The following is a 25,036-nucleotide window of genomic DNA, read 5'->3' on the forward strand; positions in this document are numbered from 1 at the left end:
GATTTGTACATTAGAATTTGCCGTTTAAAAAAAATAAAAAAATGTATAAATGAAATGCAAAAGCCTGTACTTTAAATTTCAACACCAATGCTGTTGATGCTCAAAGTACATACAGCAAGAAAAAATAGGTTTAGGGGTCACATTGATGAACAGTGACATGCCAGCAGGATGACCTCATGTTAGACGCTGGTCTCTTGCAACCAAGTTCATGAGTTCCAAATTTACCCCATTCGAGATTTACAAGCTGCAGGAACATCGTTGCACCCAAGTCTTGGATACTCTTAGCTAAAAATTCCTAGTGGAATTTTGCATCTTAAGATCCCGGCTTCAAAATTTTTTTTCAAATATTTCGTTTTATAGCGGAAAACATTATCAGTGATTATCAGTACGGTTTCAGAAAGGGAAGATCTGTCACTGATCAAATATTCTTAAAATCACACAGATTCTGTAAAAAAAAAAAAAAAAAAAAAAAAAAAAAAAAAAAAAAAATTTGTTAATGTAACTAATCATCTTTTTGTTTATTTTAAAATTGCTTATGATTGCATAGATAGAAAGTTACTTATTGAACGGTTTCATAAGTAACTTTCTGAAACCGGCTTTATCAGTACGGTTTCAGAAAGGGAAGATCTGTTACTGATCAAATATTCTTAAAATCACACAGATTCTGTAAAAAAAAAAAAAAAAACAAATAAATTTGTTAATGTAACTAATCATCTTTTTGTTTATTTTAAAATTGCTTATGATTGCATAGATAGAAAGTTACTTATTGAAGCTATGTAAGAATTTGATATCTCTGACAAGCTTATAAGATCTACCAATCTTGCGATCAGTAAAAAAAGGTTGAAATCCAAGGCGTTCCATTGTTCCAATGAAAATTAGAAATGGAGTTAGATAAGGTGATGCGCTGGAATGTCTACTCATTAATATTGTTTTAGAGAAAACGGAACCATATTATTTAAATCTGTGCAAATTTTCGAATTTACGAATGATAGTTCAAGAACTCTTCCGGACCTAAAATGTGCATTCCTAGCCCTGGAAAGGAAAGCAGAAAAAATGACAACCAGGGAAAGACTAAATACATGAAATGCCGGCTAAGGTAGCAGAATCTGGTACTGACCTGCAAATTTGTACTTATAAGTTTGAAAAAGATAACAGTTTTATTTATATGGGCTCTGAAAGTAACATTAATGACAATATTACTTCTGAAATGTGGAGTAGAATTAGTCCTGCCAATAGATGCTTCTATGGATTGAACAGCATTAAATCATAATTTTATTCAAAGGACAACGAAATTTAATTTCTAACGGTTTTATTAGACCTATACTCACATATTCTTCAGAAAAAACTAACTAAGGGCATTCCGATTTGCATTAAAATTAAACTAATAAAATATTTTTATGAGAAAAAAACGAGATCATTATTTGATTTTATATATTATTACTATCCTGATAGTTTTACTGAATCAGATACAACGACATTTTATAAAACAGATAAAAAAAATTAGCTTCGCTACGGTTCCTTGGAATAGAGCACAGTCCCATTCAAGGCAACTGAAGTCAATTCATTGCACACAACTAGCAGATGTTATGTCATAGCTTCATTTTTTCGGTCATAACAAATCAAACAACAAATTAATGCTAATTTAACACAGAGTTCAATAATATTAGCTGCAACTGAAACACTATGAACATTTCACTGATATATATATATATATACATATAGTGGTTCAGATTGAAAAATTAGAAGAAAAGTATTAAAATAGTACCTTCAGGAACAAGGATGTTGCTTGAGTTTGGATCAACACACTATCAAGAAGGTCGCTTTCAAGCAAAACTTAGAACACTAAAAAGCAACATATAGCACCTCTTGACGGTAACTAGAAAATAATGGAGGTGGCTCAATGAAGCAACCGTCTCAATCGTAGCAACCTTTTCCTACATGTACTTTTACGTCAATAAAAAGCGCATTTAGAAATAATTTTTATTCATAATTAATAAAGTATGTAATTGTATTGGTTTATTGATAGTTTTATTTTCCTAAAGGTTTTCTCTTTTCATTAAAAAATCAGACATTTTTCAGAATTTTCCAAATTTTTGAGAACATCGCTCATTTGGAAGAAGAGTGCCACAATACGAAAAAATGAAATTTTACAGGAGAAGCGTTTGAAATTTTACTCTTCAGGACATTTCCATTAAGAAAAGTAAATTTACTGTGCTCCCCAGTGGTTAATATTAGAACAAAAAATGTGTCATTATTTTCCAAAGAAGATAACGTCATTTGAAGCGCTTTAATCGAAAAAAAAAAAGAAAATTAAAAATTTCTTAATGTTGCACTCTTCTTCCAAACCAGCGATACGTTTATTTATCCGTAATACAATAGAAGTAACGTTTCGACTTTTCTAAAAATGAATTTTTATATCATACATGCTGAAATTAATGGTAAACAAAATTCTCATCACTATTAAATGACTTCGCCTTTTAAGATTACGGTCAAACTCAATAGAGTTTTAATCTAACCTGATGTACTTCCTGCCAGCCATGCGGATCGGCCGTCCCGATCATGGCGTGGTCGTGTAGCAGCATCTCCGTTAATTGGGGGTTGCTGTTGTAGACCACCGAGTAGTAGAGAGCGGTCAGGCCTCGCAGGTCCTTGTAGTTTGGGGAGGAACCCAAATCCAGGAGCGTCTGCAATACCAAAGCAAAAATTTAGCATTGTTTTCAAAACAAAAGTAACACAAACTAATAATAATAGTGGCATTTATTGCAAAATATTGTTTAAATGTAGTCAAGTATCTCGACTTTATTTAAACAATATTTTGAAATATTAAACTAGAAGGCTTATAACTCAAATATTCATAGACATAAACATTAAAAGTCTTTCAAGAAGTAGCATCTCTTACGTATTCTGCATATGAATTAATCTTTGAGATACAAAGGTAACATTTACTATTACTAGATGAGTCTTTGTCACACGAAATACAGTAAAAAGAATATGTATGTTTGAAAAACAAACTTAGAGCGAAAATCTTTAAAATATAAGTTTGCAAGAAGTAAATATATTGTTTTAATGCTCTTTAAATATTGCATTTCCAACAGACTGGCATTAATTTACAGCTCAACAGCGCTGTAGTTGGGGGGGGGGTCCTCTGATCTAGCTGTTTTTCTAGTTTAAAAATAATGCAAATGTAATGCAAATTTGCTTCAAACCACTTTCTCTTTTGGTAAGTCCCTCGAAACCTCACAAGGTAAGTTTCCCAAACATTTTCCCCCAACTACACCACTGCAGCTCAATGTACATAAAAGTAGTTTTCTTCTGGTCCATTCGCTCATCGAGAGTCACAAACTGAAGTATATTTAAAATACAATACACCATACACTGTAACAAATTTCGGAAACGTTTCTGGATATATCGGAAACGTTTCCGAAATAGTAGGAATCCTTCCTCCAATAGCGAACTCCTCAATATTCAGAAAGCTTTTTGTTATTTCAAGATATCTAGAAGCGGAAGTGATGACGCAACGCTTCGAAACCTATTTCATCCTTCCAACACAAGCGCCAATGAGTCGGAAATAACGAGAACTTCTTTTTTTCTTATCTATGGTTGCTGCAGTCAGCAACTGTGTAGCATTGGAATGCTTGTTATTTCATGTCTAGAGAGTAGTAAAATGTGTCGAAACTAATTTTACGCCTTTGCATTTTGGACTGCCCTTGATTTTTTAGACGATGTACGCAGCTATTAAGTTAGTTAATAACCATTTGCTTCTTTACAATTTCCAATGCGACCATAATTAGATATATATTGTGTGTTCAAGCGTGAATAGTTTTAACACCCGTGTTTATACTTAATGAAACGAAACCCTTTGGATTACTTATTCAGTTGTAATAGAGGTACTTAGATTTTCTTCCGCTCATGTTCACTTGTAAGTATTAATGAATATTTTAAAACATGTTGTTATATACATTTATAATTTTGTTGATTTGCATTTGATGAGGCTCCAATTGTAACTGTTTTTGGGTTTATCGAATTAATTTAAAGTTATCCTACATACCTATGTGCGCGGTGTACTATTTGTTGTAACCAACTGAAACTGATTAATTACGCAAAAGAAGTAAGATTTATATTTGAGAAGCAATCACAGAAAAGTTATTTCGAAATACTTGGATGTACATACATTTTGGTTCAAAAAGAAAAAGAAAATCAATTGTTTAATTCATTAGAAATATGGTAATGCAAATATTTTCTAGTATTGTAATAATATGCTTCACAAAAAATGTGCCGGTATAATTTATCTTTTTTTATTATAATTTATTCATTCATTCAAAAATATTTATACCATTAGAAAATGACCATGTTATTTATTAGTAAGAACATAGTTATGAAATTAATTCATCTGCTTATTCATTTTGTTAAATGTGGTTAACAATTAAAAAATTCCTTGACATTAGTTCCGAAAATAACATTTCCTTTGTGGATATACTAGTTTAATGTAGGACAGTCAGGAGGAATGAGTCAGTGGCAAAAATGGAACAGCTGCATTTACATGCTGAAATAAAAAGTAATATTATTTCATTCATCGTTTTAAAAATGATCAGTTTTTAAATACTATGTTATTAATATGCAATGCACATATGGTGAGAAGACGAGGGGCGTTCACCACGCAGACTGTGCCATTGACATTTTCAAGAGGTTGCTTTTTTTAAGGTGGGGGGCGCTTTATATCATTTTATGGGTGCACCATCACTCTTATGGTGTGGGGGGGGGAACTCTCGTATATATGAAATGGAATAATCATGTAATAGAGTTCAATGTTTTAATAAATAAAATATATAATGCATTTTGCGCACACTCTAAATCAGTAACCTATTTTGATTAAGTATCTATATTTGTGATAAACTGGAAAAGGGCAAGAACAGAGGAATAAACCCGAATGGTTCCAGCAGGGGGACTTTGGTGTCATATTTAAATTCATCAATTTCTCTGTTGGTACTTTTCGGTACACTTTGTTCGTCAAAGAAATTGACTTGACGTGAACGAATTTCGGAACGCAAAGTGTAGGTAAGTTCTGTCAAATTTTATCCGAAAATAAAAGCTATCAAGTTTGATACAGGATATGTTTTTAAGTTCTGCATTAAAAATACAATATGTTGATAATTTTGTCTTGAAAATATTGAGAGAAAAACTGAAGTTTAATATTGTTTAACAAACAATCCCACTTCTGAGAAAGTACTCCCCTTCCCTCCCCCGACGATTTTGTGATTATGAATGAAACTACTATATTATTTCATAAATTTTCAAAAATTTATAACTGTGCATATGTTATGCTGTTAACCATGCTATTTGTCATTAGAAATTCAGAAAAAAAAAATCCACAAATGATTCTAAAATTGCTTGTTTCATTGCTCTTAGATATGAAAGAATTGAAACTGATATGGCATGCAATACTATTAAAAAAGAATTATTTTTTAGAAAAAATCACGGAAAAAGGATTCCGAAATTCTCAGAAACGTTTTTGAAAATTGTTTGGAGAATTCCGAAATACTCGGAAACGTTTTCGAAACTTTCATGAACCACAGCTGCACAGAATACTCAGAAACATTTCTGGAAATTACGGAAAGAGGATTCCGAAATACTCAGAAACGTTTCTGAAAATTACAGAAAGAGGATTCCAAAATACTCGGAAACATTTCAGGAAATTATAGAAAGAGGATTCCGAAATACTCAGACACGTTTCTGGACATTACAGAAAGAGGATTCCGAAATACTCAGACACGTTTCCGGACATTACAGAAAGAGAATTCCGAAATACTCAGAAACGTTTTTGAAAATTTTATGAACCGCAGCTGCACGATATACTCAGAAACGTTTCCGAATTTTTTTTACAGTGTATGAACACTTACGTAACATGAACGTTTCTTGTTACACAAAATACGATTTTAAAAACTGCAATGAGGGAATGGGACTGTTGAATTTGTATATTACACTGGTGTGCAAAAATTAAGGACGAAGTCGAAAAATTAGCATATCAGCTGAACGAAGAGGCAAAGCGTACAGAAAGACCAATCAGGAGATTAAGTAAGGTGATGTACGGTAGCACATGCGCAGATATGCAGGCAGACGTAATGGGGGAGTGTCTGAGTAGTATAAAGCATGTTGTCGGTGTATGATCAGTATTTCTGGCAAAGAGATTGCACGCCGTATAGCAATTAAAATCACACCGAGTTGCTGCCTCAGCGAGAAATGGCGAATAATCAATCTGTTAGACGACATCTGGATGCTTTTACCCGAGGTCGAATCATTGGGAAGTTGGAGGAAGGCCACAGTGTGACAAGTGTGGCTGCAGAGTTCGGAATAGCTCACAGCATCGTTTCACGACTTTGGAGACAATTTCAAACTACAGGAACTTCTATCCGGGAGTTCAGTAGTGGTCGTCCACGAGAAACCACACCCGCAGATGACCGGTATATTGTCTTACAGGCCAGAAGAAACAAGCGGGAGAAATCGCTAGACTCACGACACAGGCGACCTCTAACACCTGCCCATCGGAGAAGGCGTTCTCTGTGGTGCCGGGAACACCGAAATTAGAGAGACAATGAATGGGGACGAGTACTCTTTACAGATGAGAGCAGATTCAGTCTGAGTAGCGATTCTCATCGCATACTCATCTGGAGAGAGCGGGAAAGCCGCAATCATCCCTCGAACGTCATTGAAAGGGACAGGTTTGGAGGTCGCGGTGTTCTCATTTGGGGAGGCATCATGCTTGGTAGTCGTACAGACCTTCACATCTTCGACGCAGGTTCAGTCAACGGGACCCGTTATTGTAACGAGATTCGTCTTCCATATGTGCGTCTTTTTAGAGTCGCTATGGGTCCACAGTTCCTTTTCATGGACGACAATGCACCATGTCATCGCACAGTAGCTGCCGAACAGCTCTTAGAGAGTGAGGATATTGAACGTATGGATTGGCCGGCACGATCTTCGGATCTGAATCCCATCGAGCATGTATGGGATTTTCTAGGCAGACGCTTGGCAGCTCGTAACTTACCACCAGTAACGATTCGGGAGCTTCGATTGACGCTGCAACACGAATGGGCAGCAATGCTTCAACAACTCATTGACACCCTCATTCTCAGCACGAGCAGACGCTGTGAAACCTGCCTAGCAGTCGGAGGAGATCATATCCCCTACTAAAGACCGGATATTTCTTGCTGGACACCCATCACAGGGATGTTTCGGCCTTCAATCGCATTGCTCTCCATGCTACTTTTTTAATAAAGCTTCTTTTTATCCCTCTGATTTCTCTTTTAGTAAGTGTTGCTTACATTACACATGTCCTTACGTATTGGGGATCTTACGGTATTAAATGTGTTGATTTGGAAAGCTTTTGTTCAAAGTTATATTGAAAAAACCGTCTCGTCCTTAATTTTTGCTCACCAGTGTAGTTGAAAGTATGCAAATGTAATTTCGCCTTTCGGTTTTTCTTCTTATTTATATCATGCCAACAATCTTTTCGCCTTGAACTTCGCTTGCTTGAAGTCCTTATTAAAGTTTAAATTTTCGCTGGAGGAAATTCATACAAAATGTAACATTCGTTGTTTTTGTTAAAAGCAGGAAATTCTTTCATTCAAATTGTCGTCCTCCAGCATCCTTAAATAACTTTAGAAAAAATAATTATGAATGTTGAATAACACATTGCTTTTTAGCATTGAGCTACAAATAGTATGAAATGTGGGAGATTCCTCTTTACATATCCCTACATATCCGTTTCTGGAATCAATTTTTGGGTGCAGGTGAGCAATATTTAGTTTTGTAATGAAATTTAAATTTGGAGGAACGTATTTTACATCAAGCTTGACACATTGTACTGATTGTTAAAAATCGAATTTAATGTTGTGTGTGTGAAGTACAAAATTTAAAGTAAAAAATCAAATCTTATTTTAGAGCTGAATTGTAAAATTGAGTTCCGAAAACTACATGTTCTTACCCTAAGCGACTCAAGGTTGTTCTTCTCCACGGCCTTATGAAGGACGGTGCAACCGTCCTTGGTACGGAAGTCAAGATGTGCGCCTCCGTTCACCAACGCCATGATCACCTTTGCGGGATGTTTCAAAGAAGTCGCCAAGGTCAAAGGTGATTCTTAACAGAAAATAAATAACAATTATTATCATTTAAGTAGAAAACAGCAACGTTTAACTGCACAAAATTGCAGGTTACTGCATGCATATGTTTGGGGATTACAAGGAACCACTTTTTCGATTTCGAAAATAAGAGAGTTTTTAGATGAAAAGATATCCGACTAGCTTTTGTGGGATGTCTTTTCACCTTTGCATAACTCTTTTTATCTTCCCTTTTTCCTTTTTTTTCCTTATCTTATACTTTTTATTGTATACATTGCAACAAAAAGTTAATAGCAATTAGCTCCTTCGTTTGTATTCACAAACTATTTTTCTGTTAATATCTGTTCTTAACTTCGACTCTTAACAGCATAACTACCTGAATAGGACATGGAATTGCCGTTTACATTGTATTTACCAGCCATCCCAGTCTTATTTAACTTCTTCACTTGTACAGTACCCCCACTAATAAAATCACTGGATTATAAAATCAGCCGCTTTTTAAAATCAAATCTGACAAGGAGAGGCTACGGTCTCGGAAATTCAGATTGGGATGAGATTTGGTAGATTAGTAGTTTCCTTTAAGGGTACTCTCAGGGTAAAGTAATAAAGCGCACTACCCATAAAATTCCGAGAAAACAGCCTTTAAAGATTTAGGCGTAACTTATAAAATAGTAGAGATTGTTCGCAAACAATGGATTTGAACTCGGATCGGCCGCATGGAACTCCAGTGTGCTGCCCACATGACCACCCGGCACTTGCTTACGAACAATCTCTACTAGTTTATAAGTTGCGCGTAAATCTTTAAAGGCTGTTTTCTCGGAATTTTATGGCTAGTGCGCTTTATTACTTTTCCCTGAGAGTACCCTTAAAGGATACTACTAATCTACCAAATCTCATCCCGATCTGAATTTCCGAGACCGTAACCTCTCCTTGTGAAAGAACAGAATCACTGCAATATCAAACCATGTTAAAACCATCCTTTAATAAAATCACTATTGCCATTTTATGAAATCAAACTTTTGGACAACATACGTAAAAAAATTGATCGAGAAGCACCAAGTAGTGAAAGAATCGGTCTCGAACGATGAGGAAATCTCTTCTAAATTTGCCCTCTTCAATAGATGTCAGAAAAGCGCTTGATGTTATTCGATGCAATTCAGAGCAAAGAGGAAAATATCTATAATCTCTGTTGAAAGTTACAAAACATATTGAAAGTTTTCAAACGATATTGAATCTGTACTCTCCAGTTCTGTGAAACTATTGGCGCATTGTTTTTAACACTTTCGTGAGTAAAAATATACGTCATGTGTAAAATGTCAACTGTAATTTGAAACACTCAAAAATAAATTACATAGCTTATTTCGTTTTTAATGTATATTTAAACTTCAACACCTTTTATTTTTTATGTGAGTGCAAGTAGGCCGGTATATAAAATCAGCCGCTTTATAAAATCATATGTCCTCAGAGCGACTGTGATTTTTAATAAACGGCGGGCACTGTATACTTTGTTCATTTTAATCTTTATGATTTTATATTGGTTTTTATATACATCAAAATTGTTCCAGCGAGTGTCGCTCGTGAACCCCCAATCACCACATCCGGTTGAACCATCACCAGGGCTGGTAGAGTGGTGATTGGTGGGGTTTAAATAAATAAATCTTTATATATTAATAGGCAAGCCGTTTTCTTTCGGTACCGATTCCTCCTCTGTTTGTGAACCGATTTCCTTCATTCTTTTTTTGTTCGATAGCTATTGGAGAGTTTTAGAGTCATCAATAAAAAATTTTGAAATCGAACAGTAATTAACGGCGATATTAATAAAAAAAAGCATTTTCGTCCTAAACGGCTCTTTCGACGTGAACGGATGGTCTCATTTTTTTTTTTTTTTTGATCTCTTTTCCATTGTTGAAACTCATTGTTGGAAGCGTGAAACATTGAGTTTTAATTCATTTTTCAAACCGCTTTTTCTACACGAAAAATGCATTTTAATGCTTCAAGTTTGATACGGTTGGAAAGATCGTAAAAAATACTTCTGAAAACGTTTACCCCCCGTTTACGGCTCAAAAACTGAAATTTGCTACGATGACTAGAAAAAGAGCTAGAAGCAATTATAAGTTAGCGAAAATTCATTTTTATTTCATTTTTCACGCGACTTAGTTACCATGAAGAAATTGCTGGATAATATTATGTGTTGCCATTTCTTGCTTGAGCGTAAATAAATTCAATTATTGCATTTGTTTTTATTTATGAGGCTTTTTGAGTAACTACGAGCAATTAAAATATTTTCATTTTGACTCTGTTTTCGCGATTTTAATATTAAAGTAGATCATTTTCCGGAGCGAGGAAGGACTTTCAATTTCAACAAAATTACCGTCATAAAAAAAAAAATCACAGCTCTCCATAATACCTGCATTTGCTATCACCACAAACAGATGTCAAGATGAAACTTTCGATAAAATTGGCGTATTATTACGGCGTCCAGTGCTTTCGCATGGACAATTATATTTTGCAGCGAGTAGATTTCGTTCATTTGACTGTTGGAAATTTTGTATTTCTACCGGCAAATGTCATGCCTTCTTTCACAAAGAATTTTTTTTTGTGCAGAAATTTTACGTATTAAATGAGTTTTGCGAGATCATTTCATTCAGGAACACTTCCATACTTGTGAAATTGGCGAACTTTATACATTGGTGTCAAATTTTTGGCACCAATGCCAGCGCGAGAAATATTTTTCTTTTGCATTCATGAAAAAAGAGGAGAGAAATGTCTATTTGCAAGGTGCTGACTGCGAATGAAGTCCCTCTTTAAGGTAAGGTTTATTAAATTGTAACCATACGTGACAAGTGGAGGAAATACAGGACAAGAAGGACATAATATATGAAAAATGTGACATCAAGCTTTTTTCGATAAGAACGTTTATGAAAAACAGTGTGACATGTGGCAAAGGGAAGAGGGGTATGGTGAAGTGTGATACTTTGCGACAAAGGGGAGAGAGAGATCAAAAGTTTTGAAAAGTGCATTAGCCAGCTATCCCCTAAACATTAAAGAAATCACAAAGATTATTATATATATATATTTTTTTATAAAGTTGCACTGTTATTGCGATGTCCAGTGTTTTTAAATGGACAATTTTTAATGTAGCAAGTAGGATTCGTTCATTTGACTGTTTGAAATTTTATACTTCTAATGACAGAGGTGAAATGTGACTTACTCAATAATATTAAACTTTTTAAAAGAAATGTGTTCATGTAGAAGTTTTACGTATAATCTGAGTTTTGCAGCATTATTTCATTCGAGAAGATTTCGACAATTGGGAAATTGGCGCTCTTTATCTATTTGCGTCAAATGTTTGGCACCAATTGCAGCGAGAGAAATATTTTTTCTTTGCATACATGAACAAAGAGTAGGAAAATATATGTTGCATACGGTTAACATAAAAAACTTACTTAATAATAGTAGACGTTTTATAAGTAATATTGTTCACACAGAAGTTTTAAGTATAAACTGAGTTTTGATGCTTCATTTCATTCGGGAAAATTTCGAAGATTGGATAATTGGTGAATTTTATTCATTGGCGTGAAATTTTTTGTTTCCAATGTCAGCGCGAAAAATGTTTCTCCTTTGCATACGTAAACAAAGAGTAGGGAAATATCTATTTGCATAGGGTTAACACATAGCAACATGTTATCCAAAATAAAATTATTCAAACCAAGAATTTGACGACCACACCAATTTTTCAATAGGGTTGTTTCCTTCAGTCAAAAGTACTACTTTTAGTCACTGAAATTGATGGAATAAGCAAAAAATAAATAAAGTGGAGCCAGAAAAAAATTTTGCTTTCCCAATAGTTATTTTTTAATAAATTTGTCAAATGTCCGATTTTGGAAGTAAGGCGTGGTCTTTATGACGTTACATGTACTTTGGTGCTCTACTCCATTGCCGCGCTAAATGCGTACGCTTTGCTGTCAACCGCGTTTCCAAGTTATGATAATTTGCTATATGCGCTAATGGCATAAGTGAATGGCATTTCATCGCTGTTGATGCTAGGCGCAGAAACGTAAAAGTTAATTTCAATCTGCGCATCGATTAAAATAAGTGTTAAAAATATTAATATTTATCAAATTATTTAAAAAGTGGTTAAAACCCATCTTTTAACCATGCTCTTTCAGAAAAAAAATACTTCTAAAATTTTGGAAACGACCCCATTACCGAAATATCCCATTCATCCATTTATTTTGAGATTAACAGTCAAAAAGCAAAATTGGAATAAATTATTACTGTTTGGTTTTGTGTGTACATTAGGGTGGTTACAAGGTACATGGGGAAAAACTTTTTTCAACTAATCTTTTGTGGCACCCCCCTAAAATGTGCCAATAGACTAAAAAATGTGATTTGGAAAGTTTCAAGTCATTTCTATGATATTAACACGTGCCGCAAAGAGGCTAAAGTTCCGAAAAATGGCAATTTTTACCAAAAAAACGTAGTTTTTCATCCGTAAAACCAAAACTATTCATTCTAGAAACTTCGTTCTGGTCTCATTTTATAGGAAATTTTATTCTTTTTAAGTCAAATTTCATCTAAATTCTTGTAAAGTTTGATTGAACACTATTCAGGATTTTTCAAGTCAAGTTGTAGCTAATATCCTTAAAATAGAGTAAAAAGAACGAATCATTACAATATAAATTGTATTGCTTCTTTTAGTTAATGGTTGTAACCCCCTTACAATGTTTCGCTATCAGAGCAAAGACAGCAATATTATCAGAAATATATGCAATGAAATCCTGTTACAACTAATGCCGATACAACGAAATATCTGTTTCAAAGAAAGGAATTTTCAGCTCCGAGTTGATTTCCATTACGTTGCTTGAATTTCATTGCTACTAAAACCTTGTTACAAAGAAGAAAATTTCTGGTAATTTGAAGTTCGTTGTAACAGAATTTCACTGTAATATAGTTATGTCTCTAAAACTCAAAGCTAAAACAAACAACTGCAGGTAAAATTTATGAAATTAGCTGTAAAGGCCATAAATACGGAACGTTGCATTCCTCCTCGGTAGTCAGCACTAAAAACTAGCTTAAAAATCCCAGTCTTGTAAGGGTTTTCGACCCCCCCCCCAGAGAAAAGAAAAACTACGATTCCCAGGAAAGTGGCCTGTGTTCTTAGACGAGGACTTGTTAGGACTTTCGTTAAAATGACAATCATTTTATAGCGCCTTTCTGCAGTACAAACCTGCGTTTTGTGAGTACAGTTGTTACAGAAAAAGTTTTTGTAATTAGCATGTCGCTACCACATCTTAGAAGTTGGTTTGAAAGCAGTTTTTATTTGCAAAATATGAACGCCCACTAGTCCTCAACCAGATATTTTTCAAGAATTTGAGCATGAATGGTATAGATAAGAGGCAATTGAAAGCAAGTATAGAAGATTAAAAACAAAATAAGCAATCCGGGTGAAATTTCAAGCTTTCTTTTTGAGAAATAAAAACAGTAGCAGCTTAGGGATGCCTATAAAAAGATTATTTTACTTTGCTTAACTTATTTAAGAAGTCTTTCCCCAAACAATGTTACTTTTCGAGTATCTGGCGCTATTCATCACACAAGATGGATGGCAAAAGCCGTATGAGGCAGTAAGAAGCAAAGGGATGCAAGCAGACTATTTTAAGTTTCGAGTAAAACGCTTTTAAAGATCAGATCCTAGGTAGGCTTTCATTGGATTTTTTTTCTAAATCATGCTGTACAGCAGCACCTACCAGGGCTACTAGTACAATCTCTTGCCCCAAGACAGAGGAAAGGTTTACCTACCATTTGTACTGGTTATCTCCAAATTTTTAATTTTGCCACTTGCATCCCTTTGCTTCTCACTACCTCATATGACGTAGTGAGAAGCAAAGGGATGTAAGTGAACTTTTTAAAGTTCCTCATAAAATGCGTTTAAAGTGCAGATCCTAGGTAGGCTTTCGTTGAACTTTTTTCTAAATCATGCTATATAACAGCCCCTACCAGAGCTACTAGTACCATCTCTTGCCCCTAAGCAGAGGAGACGTTCCCCTATTATTTGTAATGATTATCTCGAAAATTTTAATTTTGTCAATTACATTCCTCTGCTTCTTCTCACTGCCTCCATATACTCTTTAAAAATATATCTTCTCACGGATCAGCTTTCCTTAATCGATTTAAAGATAAAAGGTATTGAAGATATTTGGTTGTTTATCAACAATATTTACGGAAAAGTACGTTTTATTGTCTGCGATCCAGCTTTGGCCCCCAACCAAGATCCATAGTTAGTAAAATCTTTCATTCAATACAAGAGTATTTATGAAGATGATGTAGGCACAGAACTACGTAAAATAATTAATCATTTGTGGTCCCTGAACTCAGAGAAGGTTGCATTTCGTTTTTTTTTATGACTTTAGGGAGAAAAAAAAAGATCAAAACAAAGAAGGCTGCAAAATTAAAATCCGAAGCAGTAGATAATGAAGATGATTGTGATGATCGGGACACAAAAGCACAGCTCAATCTGAAAGAAACTTAGTTTACTGGACAAAGAAGTAGATTTTTTCATTTCTCCTCAAACTTTTTAAAAGATACAATTATTTACAGAGATTCGAAATCGATACAAAGTTTTTAAATACTGATCTTGATGAATAGCATGAAAACCAATAATATATTAAAGCTAAAACGATAGTAAACTGTTTAAGGGTTGTCAATGGCACAGCTGAAACAGGTGTAAAACTAATTTCTAACTAACGACAGTTTCTATTACAAGTTATGTCCAAATGCAGGCACATTTTTCCACATTCATCAAAACCTATCATATTGAAGCCATTACCATTTTAACTTCTCAATGAAAAGTAATAACATAATGATGTATAATTTAACAGTATAAGCAATAAATGCCTTATGCAATTTTTTGCATTTAATTTTTAAAGTACCTCCAAATGAAGTCTTTTTAATGGATAAATTAAAATCAACAAAGAGCAAATAAATGTAATGGAATTTTGTAATGCTTTTAGATCTTTGCATGAAAATTCCTTATTGATGGTATCTTCCATGACCTGACCTGAAAAATGCCCAGTTCCATAATATAAATTTTGTTTAAAAAATGGATCAGATAACTCATCACGAGAATAAAATTTCCTATAAAATGAGACCAGAACGAAGTTTCTAGGATGAAAAGTTTTCGTTTTAAAGAAGAAAAACTAGGATTTTTTGCTAAAAATCACTGTTTTTCGTAACTTTAGCCTCTTTGTGGCACGTGTTAATATTATCGGATTGTGCTGAAACTTTGCAAATCATGTTTTCTAGTCCATTGGCACATTTTAGGAAATTTGAAAATCAATTTTTTGTGACCACCCAAGTGTACATATAAAAACTATGTTTCCAGATGTGCAGTAAACATGAGTAAGAGTAGAAAAAAAAAAATGTTGCAAATAGTTAAACTGATACAAGTTTTCTCAAATATTCATTTATGAATATGGTCGAATTTCGACCACTGGGCGAACACTAGTAAAAATAAATAACACATGCTCTGACATTGATTTTGTAGCAAATCTAATTAATCATAACACTCGTCAAGCAGTGACTGCTGTATTTAGTATTAGAAGCAAAACGGAAATATAAAACTGGAATTGATTTTTAACCTTGCTTAATGCTGATGGTTTGTCTTACCAAAGAATATAGATTGGTCTTACCTCCCGTTTCTTGGCAGTGAAAGTTAGGATCGAGGCCGCGAGAGCACATCTTGGTGACCTTCTCCACATGGTTGTTGTGCACGTGGTCCAGAAGACGGCGGAGGTTTGCCTGTACGAGACAGAGAGCAGAGATCCATTTATTAAACGTGAAACAAAGGTAAAAAAAAGTAATGTTTTAAACTCATATTTCTATAACAAAAACTAGACCCCATAAACAACTTGTAGCGTTTGAACTATATTCACTTGTAAAATATGAGAACCGATATTTTTTTTTCTATAATTTTACTCTTATTATGAAAGCCTGCTCATAACAAAGAAGATACCAGCTACTGTCCAACCATAGATTGTATGAAATTTTCAAACGTCCAGATAAGACGAATCTATCTGAATGAGGGGAGGAGTAAAAATTTGATGCCGGTATTCTGCTCATTTGAATGAGGCTCTGCTTCTGCAAAAGCTGGCATTGCTAAAAAATAATAGATTCTTCCATTTTCGGCTGTAAAACAGATGTTTGTCTTTCCATACAATCCGTGGTCAGACAGTAACTGATGGTTAAAAAAAATCATAGCAGAATATTTTTTTAACTCGGAAAACTAGGTGTCATAAATAATTTGAAAATTTTTAAGTACGTTTAGAAGGTGAGAATTTAAGAGTTTTTTATTTTAATTTCGCCACCAGAAGTCGGCTTTTTCTGTTTCAAACCAAATGAAAGAAAATTCATACTATGTTATGCTATATGAATTATGTACTGCAAAGAAATTGTGATTGGTGAGTAACCAACTGCTTTTAACATCATTTGAGAACAGATTATGATAATTATGTTCCACCTGAAAAAATTGTTCTTGTAGCAGTGAGGTGCCGTAAAGTGGAGGAACATCGCTCTTCTAGGGATAACATTGCTCCAAAAAGTAAAAAGGTTTTTTTTTTTCTGATTTTCAGTCTCGAGTTGGCAACATGCCCACCTGTTCACTGTTATCTTCTACCTAATTGAAAGAAATTCCGCATTATCAACCCCTTCGTCACTAAAGTCCTTGAAAATCAGTGAAAACTTTTTGGAGCAATGTTATCCCTAGAGGAGCAATGTTCCCCCGTTTTACGGTACTTCTTTTTTCTTTCTAATCTGACAGTCAAAAACTGAGCAATATTCCTGAAAGGAAGTTGCAATGAATTTTTCATTCAAGTTTCAGCCTAAATTTCCATTTTACTCAACTAATCGAATGTTAAGTAGTTTTCTTGGCTCTTCCGTACGTGCATATGTAATTCGAAGGCGTGGACAATTGACATATCCAATTTGTCTGTCCCCAATAAGTTATCCCGAATTTTCTCTCGACATCTCTATGTGTGTACACACGTATCTCGCATAACTGAAAAAATGATACGGGGTAGAAGGTTGAAATTTCGCGTCTATTTTCTGCGCGAAGTCGACTTGTGTATCTCCCTTTTTGGTTGCGATTCAATGTCTCAAAAGTAAATTTTACATGGTTTTTGTCAAATAAATGTTGATTTGAATGCAAATTGATGTTATAGTATCTGAAGCCTACTTGCATTCGTCATTTCCACGAAGAATTCGAAATACCTTGCAGGTTCATCAAACTCCTAATATATTCTGAGACTCCTCAGCAGCCTTTTTACAGGTAGGTTTTCAAGTGAAAGTGAATGAATCTTGTAATTTACCATGTCTTCTACCAGCTTTCAGATAAAGCAATGACGCGTGTATTGCGTGCGTGAAGCTCATACCTCAACAATAGTACTTGACTGTTTGACGTGTACATAATTTTAACATAAAGATTTAAAATCATCACATATTGATGTATAAAGTTACATTTTTTTTTAATAAAACATTAAGTTAAGAAAGAAAATAAGTCTTACCCTACTGTGCAGTTGCTTCAGCTGCTTCTCTTCCATGCTAATTTTGTAGATCCTGCGCTTGTACCGGAGCTGCAAGTTAAACATAAAATATAATCGTTGATATAATTTATTCTTCAATAATATTATCCACTAAGAAGCAAAGGACACATAAACAATGATACCTTTCAAGTGCACATTGAAACATGAAAAGCGCTATTCTTATATTTTTAGTGCATTTGACTTTGAATACAATTCCAAGTTTCAAATTTGCACTTGAGTTTTTATTTTCAATGCCAAGAGGCATAAAAGTTTTATATTCATAGATCTTCGGTTTTCAGTGAAATTCCCTTCATTTTTTTTCAAAGCAAAAAAATGCGTGACACTAATTTAAATCATGCTTAATTTAAGAACTAAATTAGTTAATGTTGTAATGTTTGTGACACATAGTGAAAGATTGAGCTAAATTGTCACGGTAACTTGTGACAAATTAATCTGTCTTTGTTGCAATCTAATGCAGTTTTATATGCATTGCGTAAAAATTGAAATTGAGGACAATTGGTGTGTACTTCATAATGACATGGTTTCAAAATATGTATTGCGAAAGTAAAATATTATTTGAAATAAATATATGTTAGTTTTAACTGCGTTTTAGAAACAATCATGCTCTTAAAAATATTATATTATTTTAAATAAACTCATGCACATTAAGGTGCAGAAAAAATACAGCTGTCCTTGAGGATAGAAAACTTGTTCCCGTTTTCTTTTCTTACGAGACAAAGCACATCTGTGACGATTAAGGTACCATGCAAAAATTTTTGCCAACATAGAATTACCGTTCAAAATTATCTAGAAAATATCAATAATCAGTGGCCACTCAGTACCTGGCGACTAAACGTCTTGCTTTGGCGACTAGACCAAATTTGTCAGGGAGATACTTCTGCACCCGAGAAGATCGGAGTTTTAGGGAGCGTTTGTATTTTTCAAATGGGGAGATTGACTATTGTCCTCATACTAATTGGGAATGTTTGGGGACTGTTGTCTTTACGCTAATGGGTATTTTAAAGGACTCTTGTCCTTACTAATAATTTTTTTTCTGGGGACTACTGTCGAGATTAAACTCGAGATTTGTGGCCACTACTGTTTTCCTAATTCTAACGAGGATTTATACAGTCTGTTTACGCAATTGCGGGACTCTTGATTTTATTCTAATGTCTCTTTTAGATGCATATTTCCGTATCCATTGCATGTTTTATGGTATTGTAGTACGGTGTATTTTCGAAGTTTTCTTATTCGAATGGGAATTTTTAGGAACTGATGTCCAAATTTTAATGGAGATTTTTATTATCTGTCGTCATTATTCTGACGGGCATGCTATCTTAAATTTTGCATTTTGATTTTTCTCCTATTTATGCCTGATTGTTGAACATACGTCACTTGATACAATTTTTATTTTCGAGGTAGTCCGTGCAAAGCTGTGCGACGCAGCTAGTTATGAAATAAATCAGTAAAGGAGACGGAGAAGACTATTAAAGAAATGGATTGACGTTACATTTAAAAAGACAATGAAAGGTCCATGAAAGGAAGGGAAACTTGGCCGAAGGAAAAGGAATGAACTTTGGTAGACTCTTCGGAAGAGACACATGTCGCCATAAACCGAATTTATGTTTGTACCATCTTGTGTGCTTAGTGTCGATGGATCTCAACATTTTATGGTTTATTGCTGTTGATGCTCTTTTAATATACAAGCTGTTTTTTTTTATGATTACCACCAAATGTGCGTTCGACTGTTGTACATTCAATGTTATATTTATTCAATGTGAGTCGCTAAGCACATATGAAAATGAAGAGGATAACATAGTTTTAATTTTTAGCTCCAACTTACCTCGACGTAAGCTGAATTGTCAGCAAAGGGGTAGTCCGCCAGGGGTCTTTCTTCGTCCAGGAATTTTCCAGCCCTCCCATTCACAGGCGGACAGAAGAGGCCATAGTTGAAACCCTCCTTCAGCTCCTAACAACAGAAAAATCATTTAAATATTGAACCATTAGTACAGAATGAACATGAAACCATATTAATACTGGTAAGTTACTCGTATGAAAGGGATACTGAAACTCGCGGTATATGGTGAAAAATATTCTCCTGCTTGTAGCCACAAGAAAATTGAAGAATAGCATGATGCAGTTTAGGAGGATTTCTCGGTTTTTATCAGAGTTAATCGCAAATAGATGCGTGTTATATCCGACCAATTCACTATCGTGATCGTGGTGCTGATAGAACTTAATAATGCTCCCAAAAACAGTACAAGTCATGTGTAACACTTTTGAATTATTTAATTCAGCTTTAATAATTGCTTCCAATTAGACTTTTTTTCTTTATTGATTTTACTTTAATTGTATGCAATCAAGTATCAATAGTTTGCTCATAATGTGTGAAAGCTTTGAAAATATTTTGTTTTGGGACAAGAAGCAGAATGTTAAATGTGTCCCAACATCAAGTCCTTAAAATTCAATGAGGTTTAAGATCGTGCTGAATTACAGCAGGAAAAAATATTGGTTAAATTATGACTTACATATAAAAATAATATTAACAATACAATTGGGTAAAAAAATGTGTTTTTATATACGTCATAATAGTTTCTCCATTTTGCATTGTCCACTGTGTTACAGCAGTTCGAAAATATAAGACACAACTGTATTGAATCTGTTAATATTGCTTAAGAAGACTAAGAAGTGTAACTTCAGAGTTTAGTTAATCACTTTGAACTCTACTGTCAACAAACATTGTGAGTCTTTAACTTTTTTTCCTAACAGCTAATTTGAGTTTAATGTCAACAATGTCAAATTCTTATTAATGATTTTAAAAAAAAATATATTGCAACAGCAAACAAAATCATTGTTTTATTTTATGTTCGTTCTGTACTTGAAACTTTTCCCTGTTATTAGAGCAGTTTTTAAAGGTTTAAATTGTACACTCCGTTTCAGTCCATTCTGATATAGTCCTTTCTGTTACACTTCATAAACAGGATGGTCAAAATCTTTCTATATCCTTCATAAATTACTTATGTACAAACCACTGAAAGTTGATTATACACAAAGTAATTTAATCAATAAAATTTCAAAATCAATTAAAAAAAAGAGTAACTGTGATAATTATTAAAACTGATTTAAAAAATTCAAAAACGTTGTATATGTTTCAAAATGTGTTATTTTCATGAGAATGGCGGTAAATGGGTTTACGGATGTGCAGATAAAAATAATAAACATAATTGAATATCACTAACACTAAGAGATCTTTAATAAAATAAGGGAGAAAGACAGCTTTTGTTTTGAGACTTCGCTACGCTTTTACTTATCTTTTAATGGTAATGCAATACTTCTGACGGTCGTTTCACGTGGTTACGTAGGGAAGTTTTCGATTTTTCAATTTTATTTTTACATGATAGAGTAACATGTATGAACATCATAGGTGAAAAAAATTTTGCGATACGATAAGTAGTTTTTTTTTTTAATTAATTTTTAAAGTTCAAGCGCTTGTGACATCAAATGGCAAAGGAAGTGACCTCATGCGCTCTTCCGATAGGGGAGAAGCCGAAGGTCACGCATTCGGCTTCGAAGACGAAACGTAAAAGGCTTTTCTCCTCGCATTTAACTCCTCGCGTTTCTGGAACATTAAACCTCTCATCCTCTCTGAAATATTCTAATATCATCATTGATGTTGCATGAGGAAGATTATTTAGATTGTGCTTTAACGAATCCGGTCTCCATAGTGTGTTCAAAAGGATTATTGAATTTCAAAAAAATAAAAATATCAGAGCGCTCAAAATGTCCCTAGCGAAAACAAGGGATCTTCGGCGGAAGGCTGCCCATTCGCGCCCTGTGACGTAGGCTCGTGACGTTTCAGAAGAGCGCACTTTTGCGCGTGTATTTTTAAAAATTCATTAAAAATCAACCACGGTGTTTTAAAATTCGGCGATGGTGAATTTTTTAGTTTTGAGCGTCAATTAACAATATCCAATAGCCAAAATATGAACATTTAATAGGTTGGCAACCTCCTTATTGCTCAGAACTTCGTTTTGCTTTACATAAGAGAAAACGTGTCGTTTTCCGTAAAATTACTGTAACAATTTGAGCAATTAAATTCTGATACATACCTATACTTTTAGGAGTAATGCGTGTTAGTAAAGGTAAATGAAAATGTAACTATAGAGAAAACTCGTAATAAATTTAAATAGCAAAAAGATAGATATAATACAAAGCAAATGGTGAACAGTACGAAACACGAAGGAATAGTTCTTTACTTTGACATTGGTAAAAGTTATAATTAAGATAAAACGTATTTAATAACATAAGAGGTGATTGACCAAAAACAAAATCGTTTTTTTTTTCTTCAAAAATGGTGACTTATTCCCATTTCTATTTCCAAAACATTTACTTTGCTTCGAAAACAAAATTTTAAATTGATAGAAAGTAAATTTTTTCTGCCGTGGGTTTTTTTTTTTTTTTTTTGGAGCGGGGAGTAAAGGAGCTTATTATCTCTATATATTAAGAAAAAAGTAACGTCAATGAAATTGTGAAAAGAAGTCTGTGGCGGGTCTGCGCCCGGGAGACCCCATAGCACCTACTGTCTTGAAATTTTGAAAAAAAAAAAATACTTCGAGCCCTTGGGGTTTTATATTTTAAATTTCGAATTAGTTGTTTCGTAATTAATGTTTTAAGCTAAATTTAGCTCAGGTAATTGCCTATTAAAGGGATGAAATATTTTTCACACCCCTTAACATTCGATGTTGTTTGAAGGAGATTCTATTTCTGCATCAAATAAAGCTTGTTCCAATTTTCTCAATTCGCAACTCCAGAGCTCGAATACGCTACGTTGCGGTGATTAACAATACTACCGAAAAAGGTAAAACAATCCATTCCACATCTTTTCTTTGGGATGAATTACAGGCTTCAGACAGTTTATGGTTTAATGTAATTTCTGAAGAATAGAAAAAAAAGCTTCCCACAAACATAATGAAAAATTACTGTCATTCACTAAGCGTGAGAGCAAGTTATAAGTTATGGCATTTGTTTGTTTTACCTTTTTCATCCGTCATTAGACGGGGGCTGCAATGCCCCCTATAGTTTATTGGAGTTGTGAATTTAGTAGAAGAGCAAACATGAGGATTTCTTTTTTAGCGAAAAGTCATTGGCTCAACTCGATTCAAGCCCAGAGCTAAAGAGCCCACAGCAAAATATGTTACGAGAGACGAACGGACAAAAGTGCCGTTTTGCAATGCTCAGGAAACCCTTAGCACTTATAGCTTAGCACAAATCTCGCTGTGCAAGTTGGTACAAGTTAGTTTGTAAACTGGGAAAAGGGTGCTCTTCAAAACGCTATTTTTTTTTTTTTTTTTAAATATCTCGGTTGTGCATGATACTATCAAGTATTTTTTGTCTTCGTATAGGACTGAGATTGTGTTCTAATTACGAACTCTTTACTTAAATTCTATTTTCTACGGCAGGGAGAGGGGGATTTTCATATTGTTCGAAACGGAACTCGTAACCCTTCTTTTCATCTGATTCGTTATAATAGACGACTTAATCTTTGGGAATCAAATAAGATTCCGAAGCAATTTTCGGGGACTGGTGAGCGGTAACGAGCAGGGGGCGGAGCCCCTTAATAATGTCAAAAAAAAAAAAAGTACGAAGCAGTTCACTTCTAATGGGCAAAAAAGACGTAAAAAAAAAACAGCCAGGAAATATGATTGACTGTTCATGAAGTTTCTTCATCGCTTTTTCGTATTCAATAAATTATGTTTTAATTGCAAATGCCTAGTCCAAGTCATGGATCTTTGACTAGTTCCATTTGGAAGTTCCTGTATAATCGAACTGCTTTACATGAGGTTGAGAGGGTCATCATCACGGGTTATAGAATCGGAGCGGATGTGGCGGGAAAGTTACTGACTGAAAGATTCGCATACTTTGTTAATATTCATTTACTTGCGAAGTAACGTAAAGTAACAAAGTGTAAAAAGCACAAATTCGCAGATTACTGCAGACATATGTTTCAGCGTTTCAGGGAAATCCTCTTTCAATGCAAAACATAGTGAGCTAAATTTGCTTTTTAGACGTTGTTACTTTACGTTACTTTACTGTTCAGCACAAAGGTATTTATTTATCTTATTTACTTGTGGTATAATTCAAAGTGCTTTTCCGTTACAGATACTTCACTTGGTTTGATGACTTGTTTACTTTCTGAATTGCCAAAAAAAAGTTGAAGAAAAAATTGTAGAAAAAAAGTTTACGTTACCGAGATTTTGCTCCACTTTTTTAAGATTTATGTTTTAATGTAAAATGTAATGTTTCTTAATGACTAAATTTATTTGAAGGGTTATTTAACTTTTTACTGACTTAATTTTTTTAACAATGGTGGATAATTTTTCATTTTAAAGGAATTCTTAGCTTTGTTTAAAAGCGTGCTTTGGTTAAAAATTAAAAAGACAAATGTTAAAAAGACAAAATCATATATTCGCAACTCCAATAAACTATAGGGGGCGTTGCAGCGACTGTCTAATGGCGGATGAAAAAGGTAAAACAAGCAAATGCCGTAGCTTATAACTTGCTTTGACGCTTAGTGAATGGCAGTAATTTCTCATCGTGTTTGTGGGAAGCTTTCTTATCTATTCTTATGAAATTACATTACACCATAAACTGTCCGTAGCCTGTATTTTATTCCAAAGAAAACACATGGAATGGAATGTTTTACCTTTTTCTTTAGTATTGTTAATCACCGCAAGGTAGCGTATTCGAGCTCTGGAGTTGCGAATAGTTATACGAAATAAGTTGTTTTTATGTAAAACCGGCCAAGTACGATGGCAATAAATAAAATGCAAAATAATCGCCAAAATAAAATAAATAAATAAATAAATAAAAACAATTCGCTACTCCAGCAAACTATAGGGGGCACTGCAGTCACTGTCTAATGGCGGATGAAAAAGGTAAAACAAACGCATGCTGTAGCACAGAAAACGCTAATAAGCATAGTAATTTTTGTTTGTATGCATGTTTTTTTTTTTTTTTTGCTTTATTCTTTTTAAATTAAATATTAAAGTCTTGTGGATATTCTGGCCCACGTAGAAAGAAATGAGAATTCAAGAAGCGTTACTGAACGTCAGAAATTAATGCAAATAACATAGTTCGTAATTCTAAGCACCATTTCCACGATTCGATATTTATCAACTCATGATGGAACTACTGTTTCATTGTGGCCATAAGACTGACAAGAAAGACATTAAATGCTAGATAATTTAATTATGTGACATTAAGAATTATTACCAAAAGAGGAAGATGATACTTCTTTGTCTTGTATGGCTAGCGCTCATTGTTTTGCATTTGTAGCTGAGTAATTTT

At 34.1% G+C, this 25,036-nt stretch overlaps 1 protein-coding gene across 1 annotated transcript in view; it reads right to left on the bottom strand.

The window, feature by feature from the left end:
- The window catches only part of LOC129225825 (uncharacterized), a 68,617-nt gene that overhangs the window by 34,688 nt on the left and 8,893 nt on the right, over positions 1–25,036 (bottom strand). The window contains exons 3-7 of the mRNA XM_054860339.1: positions 19,533–19,658; positions 17,672–17,740; positions 15,803–15,911; positions 7,982–8,133; positions 2,517–2,684 (exon numbers count right to left, since the gene is read on the bottom strand). Of these exons, the coding sequence (XP_054716314.1) occupies positions 2,517–2,684; positions 7,982–8,133; positions 15,803–15,911; positions 17,672–17,740; positions 19,533–19,658 (624 nt within the window). The remainder of the gene's footprint in view (positions 1–2,516; positions 2,685–7,981; positions 8,134–15,802; positions 15,912–17,671; positions 17,741–19,532; positions 19,659–25,036) is intronic.

Source organism: Uloborus diversus, chromosome 7 (genome assembly GCF_026930045.1).
Source record: "Uloborus diversus isolate 005 chromosome 7, Udiv.v.3.1, whole genome shotgun sequence".
In the NCBI taxonomy this organism is placed as follows: domain Eukaryota; kingdom Metazoa; phylum Arthropoda; class Arachnida; order Araneae; family Uloboridae; genus Uloborus; species Uloborus diversus.